Source organism: Carettochelys insculpta, chromosome 11, assembly GCF_033958435.1.
Source record: "Carettochelys insculpta isolate YL-2023 chromosome 11, ASM3395843v1, whole genome shotgun sequence".
Lineage (NCBI taxonomy): Eukaryota > Metazoa > Chordata > Testudines > Carettochelyidae > Carettochelys > Carettochelys insculpta.
The window spans coordinates 5,705,738-5,719,335 of record NC_134147.1 but is presented as its reverse complement, the minus strand read 5'-3'; the positions used below and the strand labels follow the sequence as shown (position 1 = coordinate 5,719,335).

General features: G+C 47.0%; 1 protein-coding gene across 2 annotated transcripts in view; it reads right to left on the bottom strand.

Moving 5' to 3' along the window:
- STAB1 (stabilin 1) overlaps positions 1-13,598 on the bottom strand; it is a 151,160-nt gene that overhangs the window by 98,124 nt on the left and 39,438 nt on the right. For both annotated transcript variants that reach the window (XM_075005986.1, XM_075005987.1), the window contains 4 exons: positions 8,903-9,031; positions 5,224-5,370; positions 2,298-2,360; positions 190-303 (listed from right to left, as the gene is read on the bottom strand). In XM_075005986.1, the coding sequence (XP_074862087.1) occupies positions 190-303; positions 2,298-2,360; positions 5,224-5,370; positions 8,903-9,031 (453 nt within the window). The remainder of the gene's footprint in view (positions 1-189; positions 304-2,297; positions 2,361-5,223; positions 5,371-8,902; positions 9,032-13,598) is intronic.

Sequence of the window (13,598 nt, the reverse complement as noted above, 5' to 3'; positions counted from 1 at the left end):
CTTTGCTCAAGTATGGAAAGAACAGAGATAAGCTCTTTCAGCGGAAAGAAGCTCTTTACACACATCTGAGATTTGCATAAAATTTGGAGTTTGCCAGTACCATTTTGGTCAACAAACAGGTGACAAAAGCCCGTTTCATGGACCCTAATCCCACAAGAGGGATTCACCAAAAGAGCAATGAAATCTCACCTTGGTAAACAGGTAAATCAGTCTTCCATCTCTTAACTTATCCACCCCGTCATTGCTTGGCACAAAAACAGTGAAGGGTCCTGGCCCATCCAGTATCGAGGGCAGGCCACAGTTCTGCAAATATTAAACAGCAGGGGAATGAAACTTCCTAGTCTAAAACAAGGATGAAGTAGTGAACGAAGGGCTGTAAGAAAAGGAGAAAGTGGAGAGAACTCCTGTAGTCCACTGGGGACTTCGCTGTTGCTAATAAAGGTATAATGAAAACACCCAGAGTCTGTGGTCCTAGGCAGCAACATAAAATCCTAATACAGGTTGAATCTCTCTAGTCTGGCAACATCCACTGTCCAGCATGATTTTCGTTGCCAAGTTTCCCATTGTCCCATAAAGTTTGTTTACAGCCACCAGTCTTGGCTCTCAGTGTTCTGTGCTGTTATTTAGCTGTAATTCACTCCTAAATGTCTTTTAAGAGCCCGGTAAGCAGCAGCAGTGTTGGTAACATGCTAGACAGCATTGACTTCCCATGGTTCTGGATGTTCTCTGGTTCGGCACCTGTCAGGTCCTGAGGGTACCGGACTAGAGAGGTTCAGCCTGTATTGACAGACAGGAATTTGTAATAGGAAAACAGCTAAGCCAAAGAAGCTATTGGCAGAAAACAGAGGTAACAATGGTTTGAACAGCACTCCTGTAAGCAGCTGGTATTTCACTAGTGCTTTCTCAATGCAAGTTTTACACAAACAAGAATACGTATATTGCACACACACAGCTCCGCATTAATTGCCAATAATGGGCCATATCCACCATGACTGAATAGACCTTGTCAGCTCTGGCCCTCCCCTTTACTGAGACCCCTCTTTAAATCTTCTGCTGAAACCCCCCCATTCATGCATCTGATGAAGTAGGTCTTTGCCCACGAAAGCTTATGCTCCAAAATATGTTAGTCTATAAGGTGCCACAGGACTTCTTGTTTTTATATATAGAGTAACAGCTCTATCCAACTACAATTAGAGGGAGAAAAATAGAATCAAAACCAAAGCCATATTCCAAGATGTGTTTAATAAATGCAGCCCTCGAACACTAACTGAAGGACTGGCCCCCGAGGAAAGGAATGCTGTGAAATAGTCACAGGACGGTGGACCATTTAGGGGGCCAATAAAAGGGAATGGAAAGTTCCCTTGAAGGCCACTAGGTTGATCATGGCTCAAGAACAGAGGCCCTCAGGGGATTATCACAGAACAACAGAGCTGGAAGAGACCCAAAAAAGCCATCAAGTCCAGTCCCCTGCTCTAAGCAGGACCAAACCCATCAGATCAGCCCTTCCAGGGCTTTGTCGAGGCGAGACTTAAAGATCTCCAGGCATGGAGACTCTACGACTTCCCTGGGCAGACTATTCCAATGCTTCACCACTCTCCTAGTGAAAAAGTTTTTCCTAATGTTCAACCTGGACCTTTCCAACCACAACTTGAGACCATTGTTCTGTGCTCTGCCATCCATGACCACTGTGAGCAGCCTCTCTCCAGCCTCTTTGCAACCTCCCTTCAGTAAGCTGAAGGCTGTTATCAAGTCCCCCCTCAGTCTTCTCTTCATTTTAAGGCTATTTGTGTTTAACTCTCTGTAGGAAATGCAGTGATGGTTTCCATCTAATTCCCAGTAGGCTGGTGTCAACAACACAAGCTAGGCTCTCTCTAGCAGTCACAGCAGAGGCGCCATGAACTGCATGAACCATCCAGATACAACTTTCTTCCCTCTCCTAGATGTGGGCCCCTTTGTCTGAGGTGTGAAGTGAATTCATGGGGTCAGCATGGGGAGAAGCCTGAATGGTAGCTGACTGTGCTGCACCTGTTCTATGGATAAAAAGAAGAATTTTCTCTTCAGGACGTCAATCTGGCACCTTTCAGCTGCACTAACTTTGCTTATGAAGAAATCAAAATAGAAGTGGTGACATGGCAAAAAGTGTCAACGAGTCAAGCTACCTAAGTTATTTTAAAAAATGCAGTTTTTGGGTGCAAACAGCTGTCCTATTTCCTGAGGCAATGCTACAGCCATAACACTCTAGTCACTTGCAGTGCCCCACCCTGCACTCCCCCTGGGACAGACTGAAATATGCTCACCTCCAGGATAGTTTCAAATCGGCTGAAGAGCTCTGCTGAAGCAAGGATCTCCCCAATGGTTTTCTGCAAGCAGAGATAATAGGAAGGGGCAAGAATGAGTGGAATGTAAGTGAGGTCAGGGCAGGAACTAGACAGTTGTTTTGTTTCAAAACTCGCAAGCTGTGCACTAGCTAAGTCACAGAATACGGTAATTCCCACTATTTTTTTTTAAATTTGCTAAACCTGTTTGACCCAACAGCAACCTAGACAGATGTCGTTTAGATCTGAGATTCAGTCTGACACACAACACTCTTCAGAGCCATCATGCACTTGTAGCTCTCACTGTTTTCAATGCATGTCTTTGCCTTTTGCGGACTGACCATATAGCAGGAGCTACAGGTGCTCTTTGGCTCTACAAAGATAGGACCACATGCTTTTCCCAGCCTGTCCAAAATCAGCCCTGTTCTTGTATGTGGGCAGTGAACAGCAGTCCAAGAAAATCCTGAGTGCCCTTATTTTGAGAACAAGAACTCTCTGTACTACAGGTTGAACTTCTCTAATCCAACACTCTTTTGTCTGGCAACATCCATACTCTGGCATGATTTCAGTTAACCAGGTGACCACTTATCATGGGCGTGGCCAAGTTTCCCATGGTCTCATAGTTTGTTTCCAGCCACCTGTCCTGGCTGTCCATGTTCTGTGCTGATCTTTAGCTGTAATTTACCCCCTAAATGTCTTCTAAGAGAGTGGAAGTGTTGGTAGCATGCTAGACAATATTGCCCTCCTGTGGTTGGGCAAATTCTCTCATCCAGCACCGGTTAGGTGCCAAGGGTGCCAGATTAGAGAGGTTCAACCTGTACCTGCATGCAAGAACAGAGCAGATATACTCAGAGCAAGGGGAAAAATTACATGTATTTTCACACCTGAACACAGGAAAAAAACCAGTGTCCTTTGTTTTCTATACAGATATTTTTGTTGTGTTGATAAAAGTTAGTGTTCGTTTTAAAAAACAAAAATTGAAAGGATGTGTGCAAGGAAAAAGATAACCAGGAATTGATTCTGTGCTTGTACAGCACCTTGCACAGTGGGGCTTTGGGGCAAGAGTGGGTCTCCTATGCCTTCCAGTAACAACACAAACAACAATTGGTGGCATTCCAGCCACTCAAAGGCTATAATAAAGGAGTGTTCCTTTCACAGGATTACTGCCCAGGGGAAGTCCTGGAATCAGCAAGCTAGTCAGCAGAAAGCACCACACAACCGGCAGCCAAGGTTGACACAAACATGTTCCCTGAGATAACACTGCAGAAAATAACTCAGGTCAGCATTACTCTTCTTGGCACGCTGTCACAATGGGAAGGAAGTGTCTGAAGGAGCATGGAGAGAGAGAACATCATCTGCAGAGAAAGCTCCCTGTGTCCCGTGGTCTCAGACAGTGCAGTCTTCCCCTGCTCTGCAACATGAACTTTCCAAACACCCCTGCTTGGGTACAGGCTGGCCCAGGTCTACCAGCCACAGTGGGACAGTGCTTACCCCAGTAGGACCAGAACACTCGCTACCAGTGTTATCACGGCCCTCCTGTGCCTTCTCTGCTCCTGACAAGACAGTAACCAACCCGGCACTCTCCGGGCTGCCACGCATGAGGTGTGCAGGTGAAAACCCCTCTCCTTTAGAAACATAGTTCTTGCTTCTCAGCTCCAATGGACACCCCAGTCCCTAGTCTGCAGGCACTCCAGGGGTCAGTGCCATAGCTGTATCTGAGGAGCTGGTAGGCGTACGTCCTGGGCCAGCCCTGCCAGTGTGTCAATTGCATACTAAGCTGCAGAGTCCGTGACCAGCCCAGAGCTCCCATGCATCTATCTGTGTGTCTCAGAACATATTACATGCTCATTCCGTGAGGCAGCTGAACACCTGCTCATAAGTCTCCATTCAGCCTTCACTAACTGCAGTGGGAGTTGGATCAGGTTAAAAGACTCCCTCCCTTCCTCCCTCCCCCCAGCCCCAGTGCGGAACCCTTTAAGCCCTGCCAGAGCAAACAAGAAATTGAAAACAAGTGACCTGTGTGACAATGCAAAGGTAGTTTTAAGGGTCAAAGAAGGAGACAGCAGCCCCTGTGTAAAGGCCTCTATACAAGTGATGTGTAACAGTGAGAGAGCTGAGAGAAAGCTATTTGCACATATAACAGTGTTCTAGGCTAACCACTTTGTAAAATAGGACGCATGTTTTCTGTGGGCATGATTTTGCCCTGCCCTGCACCTTATGTGAATCTTTTACATCTGGGTGAACTGAGCACAAGTTGCTGCCCAAAATACTACCAAACCAGAGTGGCATAATTTTATTTCTGTTTGGCAAGGACATAGACGGGAACACAAGGTGCAGGGCTGTGAAAAATTCGGCTCTTCTTCTTCATTTAAACATGCACAGGCATACACGCAGTAGCTGCCACAAAAAATACCACTCCCAGCTAAAGGAGAAAAAGTCTGCGGCAGAACAAAGAACTTAACTCAGAACTCTTGAATCTCAGTGCAAACCCTTCACCAAAAGGCAGCCCTGCTTTACCAGTGGGGCTTCAAAATGCAAAAATCTAAGTGCATGCTAAATCATTCTTTGGGGTGGGGCAGGCTTTCAATGCAAACACAGCCTCAAGTTCAGTCTCCTGGGAAAGTGAAACATGATGGGATAGAACTGACCTTTGGGGGAAAAAATCTTGGTTTTAGTATCTTTGGAAGATTTTTACTCATTTTGCATAACTCCGCTCATATCTTATTACAAAGCATGGCTGAAAAGCAGCTCATCCACAATTGGGGAACAATCTTTAGCTTTTGTCTACTGCTGAAGTTAAAAAATTCTCTAGTTATACAGAGTTGATTAAAGCAATCAAACTTCAGACTAGACCTCTGTGAACTGTTTATTGCCCAAGGGACAAAAGAAAAAGGAAAGATCGCTGTACCTGTGGATTTCCAAGGTTGGGAGTCTTGGTTGTTCTCCTCAGAGCGTTAACAATATGTATAATTCCATTGGAGGCTGGTACGTTTGACTGAAGGATGACGTACGATTCCCCTGGCAGGTCTTCATACCGAAAGCTCTTGTCAGAGTACTGGGAGAATGATACGGGATTATTTCATTATGAAAAATGTATCCAAGGGATAGATGAGTATATACCTGAAAAACTTCATTTGTGTCAATTCCTGCAACAAAGTGAGGGGTTCTTAGGGAAAAGAGATACACAGCTCATAGTACAGACAGGTCCTTGTTGTGATGCTTGGACACAAGCTTTGAGCTGTGGGGCATTTGGATCTGGAGATGTGAATAAGCCTCATTACCAAGATGGGATCACAGAATCAACCCATTTGGTTCAGAATGAGACTTGCCCTAGTTTAGAACTAGGGTTCTGGTCTGGCCCCGCTCCGGATCACACAGGGATGAATTCAGGACAGGCATGCTATAGCCTGGATTGGCCACCCATGGGAAGAGACTCTATGCCTGTTTGCATGGTTCTGGGCTTTGGAGCACCAGGATCAAGGTGCATTTTTGGAGCATGAGACCTGCCTATCGCTTTCATTTGCCCCAAATGCTAGAGCAGAAGCAGGCAAAATATGGCCAGTGGGCTGGATCTGGCCCACTTAACACTTGGATCCGGCCCGGGGGCTGCATCTGGCCTATATACTATTTACATCTTGCTGCCTTTTAAATAGCAGCAATTTAAGGGCTCTGGGCTTGTGGCTCCCAGCCCCCTCTGCTATCATGCTGCTTGGTAACCACTTGAGGTTCTAGTGGATGTTTAAAAAGCCCGCATCCATGACCGCTAGCCTGGCAGTGGGATAGAAATAGTATGCGGGCCACATCCAGCCCATGGGTCACTTGAAACAATGTCATTAACAAGAAAGCTGCAGCCACTAACAGCTTTCCAAAATTTCTGGAGTGGTCCCCCCACCCCTCTTGAGAAAAATTATTGCCCACCCCATGATAGAGAAAGGTCACTGCAGTATGGCCATCTGCATTGTCGGTCTCATCTTACTACAAAATCTGACTACTGGTGTATTGTCCTTCTCCAAACAATGCCACAGAGCACAGAGTGCAGCTGTACACTCCAGGGTCATTCAGAAACATCCAAACAGGACTGGTTCTCCTGCATTATTAACTGTATTGTACACGTCTTGAAAAGTTCCTCCCAGCACTGAACTCCCGCTCACGCCATGAAGAGCTTTGGACGCAGTTAAGGAAGAGGAAGAGCAGATTTTGCAGATCAAAGATTCCTGAGTAAACTAAAAATTATGCTTGAAAAGCAGCTCGGATTCCACAGCCCCACCTCTGCCCCCCCACCGCTCTGCCCTTCTGTGCACCCTGCAGGTATCAAAGCTCAGACTCTAAGGTCAAGGCTGGGAATTTTGGAAAGGAAACGTAGAGATTTCCTTTGGCCAACTGCGCGAGTTCATGTGGCAAAGGTGCAGGATGGAGGAGACAATAGATGGTGGGAAACGTGAGCCCAACCCCCTCTTCCCAATCCCAGAGACGAGAACAGAATCATCAAAATTGATTGTGAGCAATGAAAGAGAGGGAAAGGGCAAGTGTAAAGGAAAACATTTGGAGTTTGGCAGCTGCTAGCCAGCAAGACATCTATTCTGAAGGCAGATTACTGCTTTCCACGGCAGGGCCCCATGCATTCATTGCTGATAATGGAGGAAGGCATTTCTTTTCCCAAGTACGCAAACCATTTTTTAAAAAGTGACTTAAATATTAGGGGCCAGATTCTGGCCTTTCCTCCTGCAGCTTTGTGCCAGCCTAGCAGTGTCCCGGAGCAGTAAAAGGGAGCCAATGGGAGCTCTGAAGTCCCCGCTTGGGGCAGGTGCACCACACAAGAGATGGTGCTGGTCACTTCCAGGAGTGGCACAGAGCGAGGGCAGGAAGGGACCCTGTCTTAGGCTGTGTCTATACTACGAGATAAATTTGAATTTATCGAAATTTGTCAATTTCCTAATTTTGGAATTTGTAAGTTCGATTTTGACCATCCTCACTTCACACCATGCTCCCCACAAGTCGAGTCGTTGCTGCCACTCACACATTGGCTAACATCGACTGTTGCAGCAGTGCATTGTGGGATGCCATCCCACAGTCCCTCATCCCTGTCGCATTCTGGGTACGCTCGCTGGTCTTGACATCATCTTCCCCCATTGCATTTTCCTCATTCCCCTCCCGATCCCTGAAAACATGCCCATCCGTTGGAAATAAGGCAGGAGACGCTCAAATTTACAAGAAAGAATTCTTGGTTTCCCCACACAACATCGTCAACATGGGTGCAGCGACTATATTCTCAACTGGCTGTCCATCCCACCTCCCATCGTTGCCAAAATATGATGCCTGAAAATCATGCAGGGGCCTGGAATATGAGCTTGACAAGAACGTTGGAGGAAAGAATGTTTGGTTTCCCTCTAAGCTATATTGACAATATTGGTGCAGAGACTGTGTTCTCAACTGGCTGTCCATCATCGCGGAAAAAAGAATTGTTGGTTTTCCCCTGGAGGCAGCAAGCCCAAGTATGGGCCAAGGAGGGGTGTCGCTGGATGACCAGCTGAAGTATTCCACCCCGTCGGCAGCAGTGAGCCCCTTAGCCGCCAGGGGAGACTTTTCCCTAGAGGCAGAAGCGAGCCCAAGTACGGGCGATGTAGGGGTGGGGTGTCGCTGGATGACCATTTGAGCTGTTCCTTCACCACAGCAGCAGCAAAGCCCTCTCTTTCCCACACGACTGGAGCACTGCCGGCATTCTGAACGGCAGGCACATCCTTTAATTGAGCTGGGTTGGGGGCTATCCATGTGATGTGTCCGAGTGCAGGAAAGACCCAACTGCGTGGCATCTGTGGGGGAGGGAAGGGGGTTTGCACACAGATGTAGACTGTTGAGAAGTTTCTCGGCATGATATGCAAGCATGACCGTCAGCACAGCCTTGTGGACACGTGGTACAGTGGGGCAGGGGCTGGCGCCGGACAGCGCAGAAAAAAATAGCACGTGTACAGATAGAGTTGCAAACTCCCTGCAGGGGCTACTTGAACAGGTAGACGCATGCATCCCACGAACAGCACAGATAAAAGAGAAGCCATTTCTCAGGCTGTCATAAACCAACAGCCCATAGCTAAAGGCTCGCTGCTCCTGCTTGGAAATTCAGGCTCTTCCTGTTACTGGAGAGCAGCCGCCAGAGCAGAGCAGTGAGGGGCATTGTGGGCTACATACGGGACACCTCTGGAAGCTAATGAACTTGCTTTTAAGACGTGCCACTTCCACACTTGCATTTAGTCGAACTTCTGAATTCCAGCTTGACGCTGCACCCATCAGGTAACTGCGATTTTGTAATCTCGAGATTAGCACACCCAAAAATCGAGCTAATGGTCTTTACAGTAAAGACAGTCGTGGTAAAACTGAGCTAACTGAGTTAAATTATAATTTATCTCGCAGTGTAGTTGTAGCCTTAGCCTCTCTGTGCTGCCAGTGGTGGCGGGGTCCTTCTAAATCACTCACACCCCACGGCAATTCCCCTCTTTGACCCACGCTGTCGGCAGGCTTGATGTCAGGGACACAGCTGTCGGCCCAGCACAATCTGAAAACAGCCCCCGGTACCAAGTATGGTGTTGTGATACCTTTGACTGACTATTAAAAGTCAGCTGATGCCCTGACAACGTCCACAGTGTCTCGATACCGACCAAATCTTCCACCAAATGCTGACCAGGTATTATGTGCATCTTGCATAGCTGCTGAGCAACCGTGTCCTTTATGGAAATAAATCAGAGACAGGGAGAACTGAGGTGCCTTCCAAAGCATAAAATCTTTTACGGCGTTTCGGTGAACTGTCTTTCCAGTCTCACACAAATCAAAACCACTGTATATACAAGTTCCAGATCAGAAAGCAAAGACACTTCCTAATTCATATGCAAATCAGTTCTTGTCCACACAGGGAGTTACTTCAGAACAGCTACATCTGACTGACTTAACTCCAAGAGCTGACGTTCTTATTCCTGATCAGCACCACATCCTGAATTAGCTTAATCTATTTGCCTCCACAGATGGATTTAATTTGACATAGTTCTTCCATTTTAAAATTCGCACCCTACTTTACTCAGACTATCTTCTGTGCGCGGGCAAGCCCTTAGCAGCCTTTCATAGCAGCAGTGGGGTATTTTCACAGGATCATCTATTTAAAGGTCAGAAGGTGTCACCAGAATGACCTAGCCTGCCTCTGTGCATCACACAGTCCATAGACTCTTACCCAGTCATTCTTGCAACAAGCCAATAACTTCAGGTTGAAGCTATTTGTGTGGCCATGAGCAAGAATAAGAGCAATTCCAAAGCGAGTGATTTCAAGGGGCTGAAATCTATTGGCCTGGGACAAGTTATAAGACTGCCCCTCCATCCAAGTTCCACATACAATAGTTCACAAGGCTTAAGTACCCATGTATATTATGTTTGCTTACACTGGGCCAAACGTTGCCATTAATTTTTGGGGCACAGCTCCTCACTGGTTTCAAAGCAAACTTCTGCTCCACATCGGATAGTACAATGTGGTCCACACAGTTTTCATATGGGCTTGCCAAGTACTTTATGTATATATTTTTAGTAGTGACAGAGAGATAGGAGTGTTAGTCTGTATTCTATCAAAAAAAATAAAAAGAGGAGTCATGTAGCACTTTAAAAGAGTGATAAAATAATATATTAGGTGATGAGCTTTTGTGGGACAGATCCACTTCTTCAGATCACAGCCTCACCAGAACAGACTCAATATATAAAGCACAGAGGTCCAAAAATTGTAATCAAGGTTGACAAATCAGAATAGATGTTACCAAGGTTAGCAAATCAGAAGAGCAAAGAGACTGGGGGGCAGTGGGAAGTTAAGAGTTAGATAAAACATCAAAACAAAAAGCAGTCGAGTAGCACTTTCAAGACTAGCGAAATAGTTTATTAGGTGAGCTTCCGTGGGACAGACCCACTTCTTCAGACCAAAGCCAGACCAGAACAGTTCTGGTCTGGCTATGATCTGAAGAAGTGGGTCTGTCCCACGAAAGCTCACCTAATAAACTATTTCGCTAGTCTTTAAAGTGCTACTCGACTGCTTTTTGTTTTGACAGTGTATAGACTAGCACGGCTTCCTCTCTGTTACTATAAAACATCAAGTATGTAAAAGAGTCCTTCCGATGGGTCAGGTAATGGCTGTCGCTGTTCAAACCATGTGTTAATGGTCGAATTTGAATATGAAAGTTAGTTCTGAGCATTCCCTCTGTAGACAGTTGTTAAAGTCCCTTTTCTGCAGAACACAGACTCTCAGGTCTTTAATAGAATGGCCCACTCCATTAAGGTCCTGGCTGACAGGTTTGTGTATTTGGAGGTTTTTGAGGTCTGTTCTGTGTCCATTCATTCTTTGTCAACGAGGGTTTGCAGTTTGCTCTGTATAACACATGGTGTGTGGGGATTGTTGGCACATTGTAGCATATATGATGTTAGTTGAGGAACAGGAGAAGTGCCCGTGATTCCATAATTAACGTGATTATGTCCAGTGGTGGTATCTCCACAACAGATATATGGACAAAGTTGGCAATGGGGCTTCTTGCAAAGAAAAGTTCCAAGATTCACAGGCTCTACCACAATAATACTAATCCCGGAACTCTTCCATCACGTGCCAACAATCCCCACACACCATGTATATTCAGAACAAGCTGCAAACACACTTCGACAAAGAATGAACGGACACAGAACAGACCTCAAAAACCTCCAAATACACAAACCTGTCAGTCAGCACTTTAATGGAGTGGGCCATTCTGTTAAAGACCTGAGAGTTTGTGTTCTACAGAAAAGGAACTTTAACAACCATCTACAGAGGGAATAGAAGGCTATGTAGAGTGGCTTTCTCTGCTCCCTGCACTTCTCCTGCAGCTGCCTTAGAGAGAAGACCATGTCAATGGTAGACCTGTCTGCGCGGAATCTGCACTGATTCGGGGTACACCCTCTCAGCAATCTTCTGGAGTCTGCCAAGGATGACGCGAGCGAACAGTTTACCAGTGACGCTTAAGAGGGAGATTCCACGGTAGTTGTTGCAGTCGCTTCTGTCTCCTTTGTTCTTATACAATGTTACAATGTTAGCGTCGTGCATATCCTGTGGAACCTCACCCTCTTTCCAGCACAGGCACAGTAGCTCATGCAGGGGTTCCAGGAGTGTGTCCGCGGCACATTTGATTACCCCTGGTATACCATCCTGACCAGGGGCCTTTCCTGCTGCAATGCTGTCGATGGCTCTCTTCAGTTCATCCACAGTCTGTTCTTGATCCAGTTCGTCCATTACTGGTAGGAGCTCGACGGCATCGAGGGCTGCGTCAACCACAACGTTCTCGCGTGAGTACAGCTCGGAGTAGTGCTCAACCCAGCGCTCCATCTTTTTGGCTTTGTCAGCAATGACTTCACCAGATTTGGATTTCAGAGGTGCCATCTTGTTCTGGGTGGGTCCTAATGCCTTCTTCACACCCTCGTACATTCCTCTGAGATTACCAAAGTCGGCACAGGTCTGGATGCTGCTGCATAGCTGGAGCCAGTGGTTGTTGGCACAGCACCTGGCTGTCTGCTGTACTGTTCTTCTGGCCTCTCTAAGCGCTTGCTGGGTACTCTGGCTCGGTGAGCGTTTGTACTCCAGGAGTGCAGCATGCTTCTTTTCAATGACTGGAATCATCTCATCAGAGTTAGCTTCCAACCAGTCATTCGTGTTTCTAGCTTTTCTTCCAAACACCAACAGGGCCGTGTTGTAAACTGTATCCCTCAGATGCTGCCATTTGGATGTCACATCGACGCCCCAGGGCCGCTGCGCAGATTTTCCTGGAGGGTCTCTCTGAACTTTTCAGCTTTCTCCGAGTTTGCCGTCTTTCTGGCGTCAATGCGGGGCCTTCCAACAGGTTTAGAGCAGTACAGCTTCTTGGGTCTCAGCTTGAGCTTGGAGCAAACTAGCGAGTGATCTGTATCACAGTCAGCACTATGATAGCTGCGTGTCAGAAGGACGTTTTTGAGGTTATTACGCCTAGTGATGACCACATCTAGTTGATGCCAGTGCTTCAAGCGTGGGTGTCTCCATGACACTCTGTGCTGTGGCTTCGTTTGGAAGAATGTGTTTGTGATGCACAGATTGTGGTACACGCACAGTTCAAGGAGACGCTGTCCATTGTCATTCATTTTTCCCACACTGAAGTGTCCTAAGCAGGAAGGCCATGAGGCCCAATCAGCTCCAACTCTTGCATTGAAGTCACCCAAGACGTACAGTTGTTCACGAGCAGGTATTTGCGCTACAGCAGCACTAAGCACGTCGTCTGTTCAAACTGCCCCACAAGATAGGCTGTCCTCCACGGTTACTCAAGATGATCCAGTCGTTCCACGAAAACACGAGAGGAACCATCCAACATGACGGCGCATTATCGGATGCTTTCAGAATCAGGAGCGGCATCAAACAAGGATGCGTGCTTGCTCTGACATTGTTTGGGATCTTCTTCGCACTCCTCCTGAAGCATGCCTTTGGATCTTCAACAGAGGGCATCTTGCTGCACACAAGATCTGTTGGGAAACTGTTTAACCTTGCAAGGCTGAAAGCTAAGTCTAAGGTGCGAGAAGTCCTCATCAGGGACATGCTGTTCACAGACGATGCTACTGTATTGTCTCACACAGAAGACCAGCTTCAAAAACTGCTGGATCGGTTCTCCAAAGCATGCAAGGACTTTGGGCTTACCATCAGCCTAAAGAAGACGAACGTACTCAGTCAGGATGTTGCTGAATCCCCATCAATCAGCATTGACAACTATACGTTAGAGGTCGTCCACGAGTTTGTTTATCTTGGGTCCACCATCACTGACACCCTGTCCTTGGACACTGAACTAAATAGGAGGATTGGAAAAGCGGCCACAACTCTGTCCAGACTCAGCAATTGTGTGTGGAATAACAACAAGCTGTACACTCACACCAAAATGCAAGTCTACAGAGCCTGTATCCTCAGCACCCTCCTTTATGGCAGCGAGACTCGGACCCTGTATGCCCGCCAGGAAAAGAGGCTGAACGTCTTCCACTTGCGCTGCCTCAGGCGCATCCTTGGAATATCATGGAAGGACAGAGTGACCAACACTGCCATCCTCGAGCAAGCTGGAATCCCAACCATGCACACCCTCCTCAGGCAGCGTCAACTCCACTGGCTTGGCCACGTCCACAGGATGAACGATGGAAGGATTCCAAAAGACATCCTGTATGGTGAGCTAGCCTCTGGCAAAAGACCTCCTGGACGCCCCCAGTTGCGTTACAAAGATGTCTGCAAGAGAGACC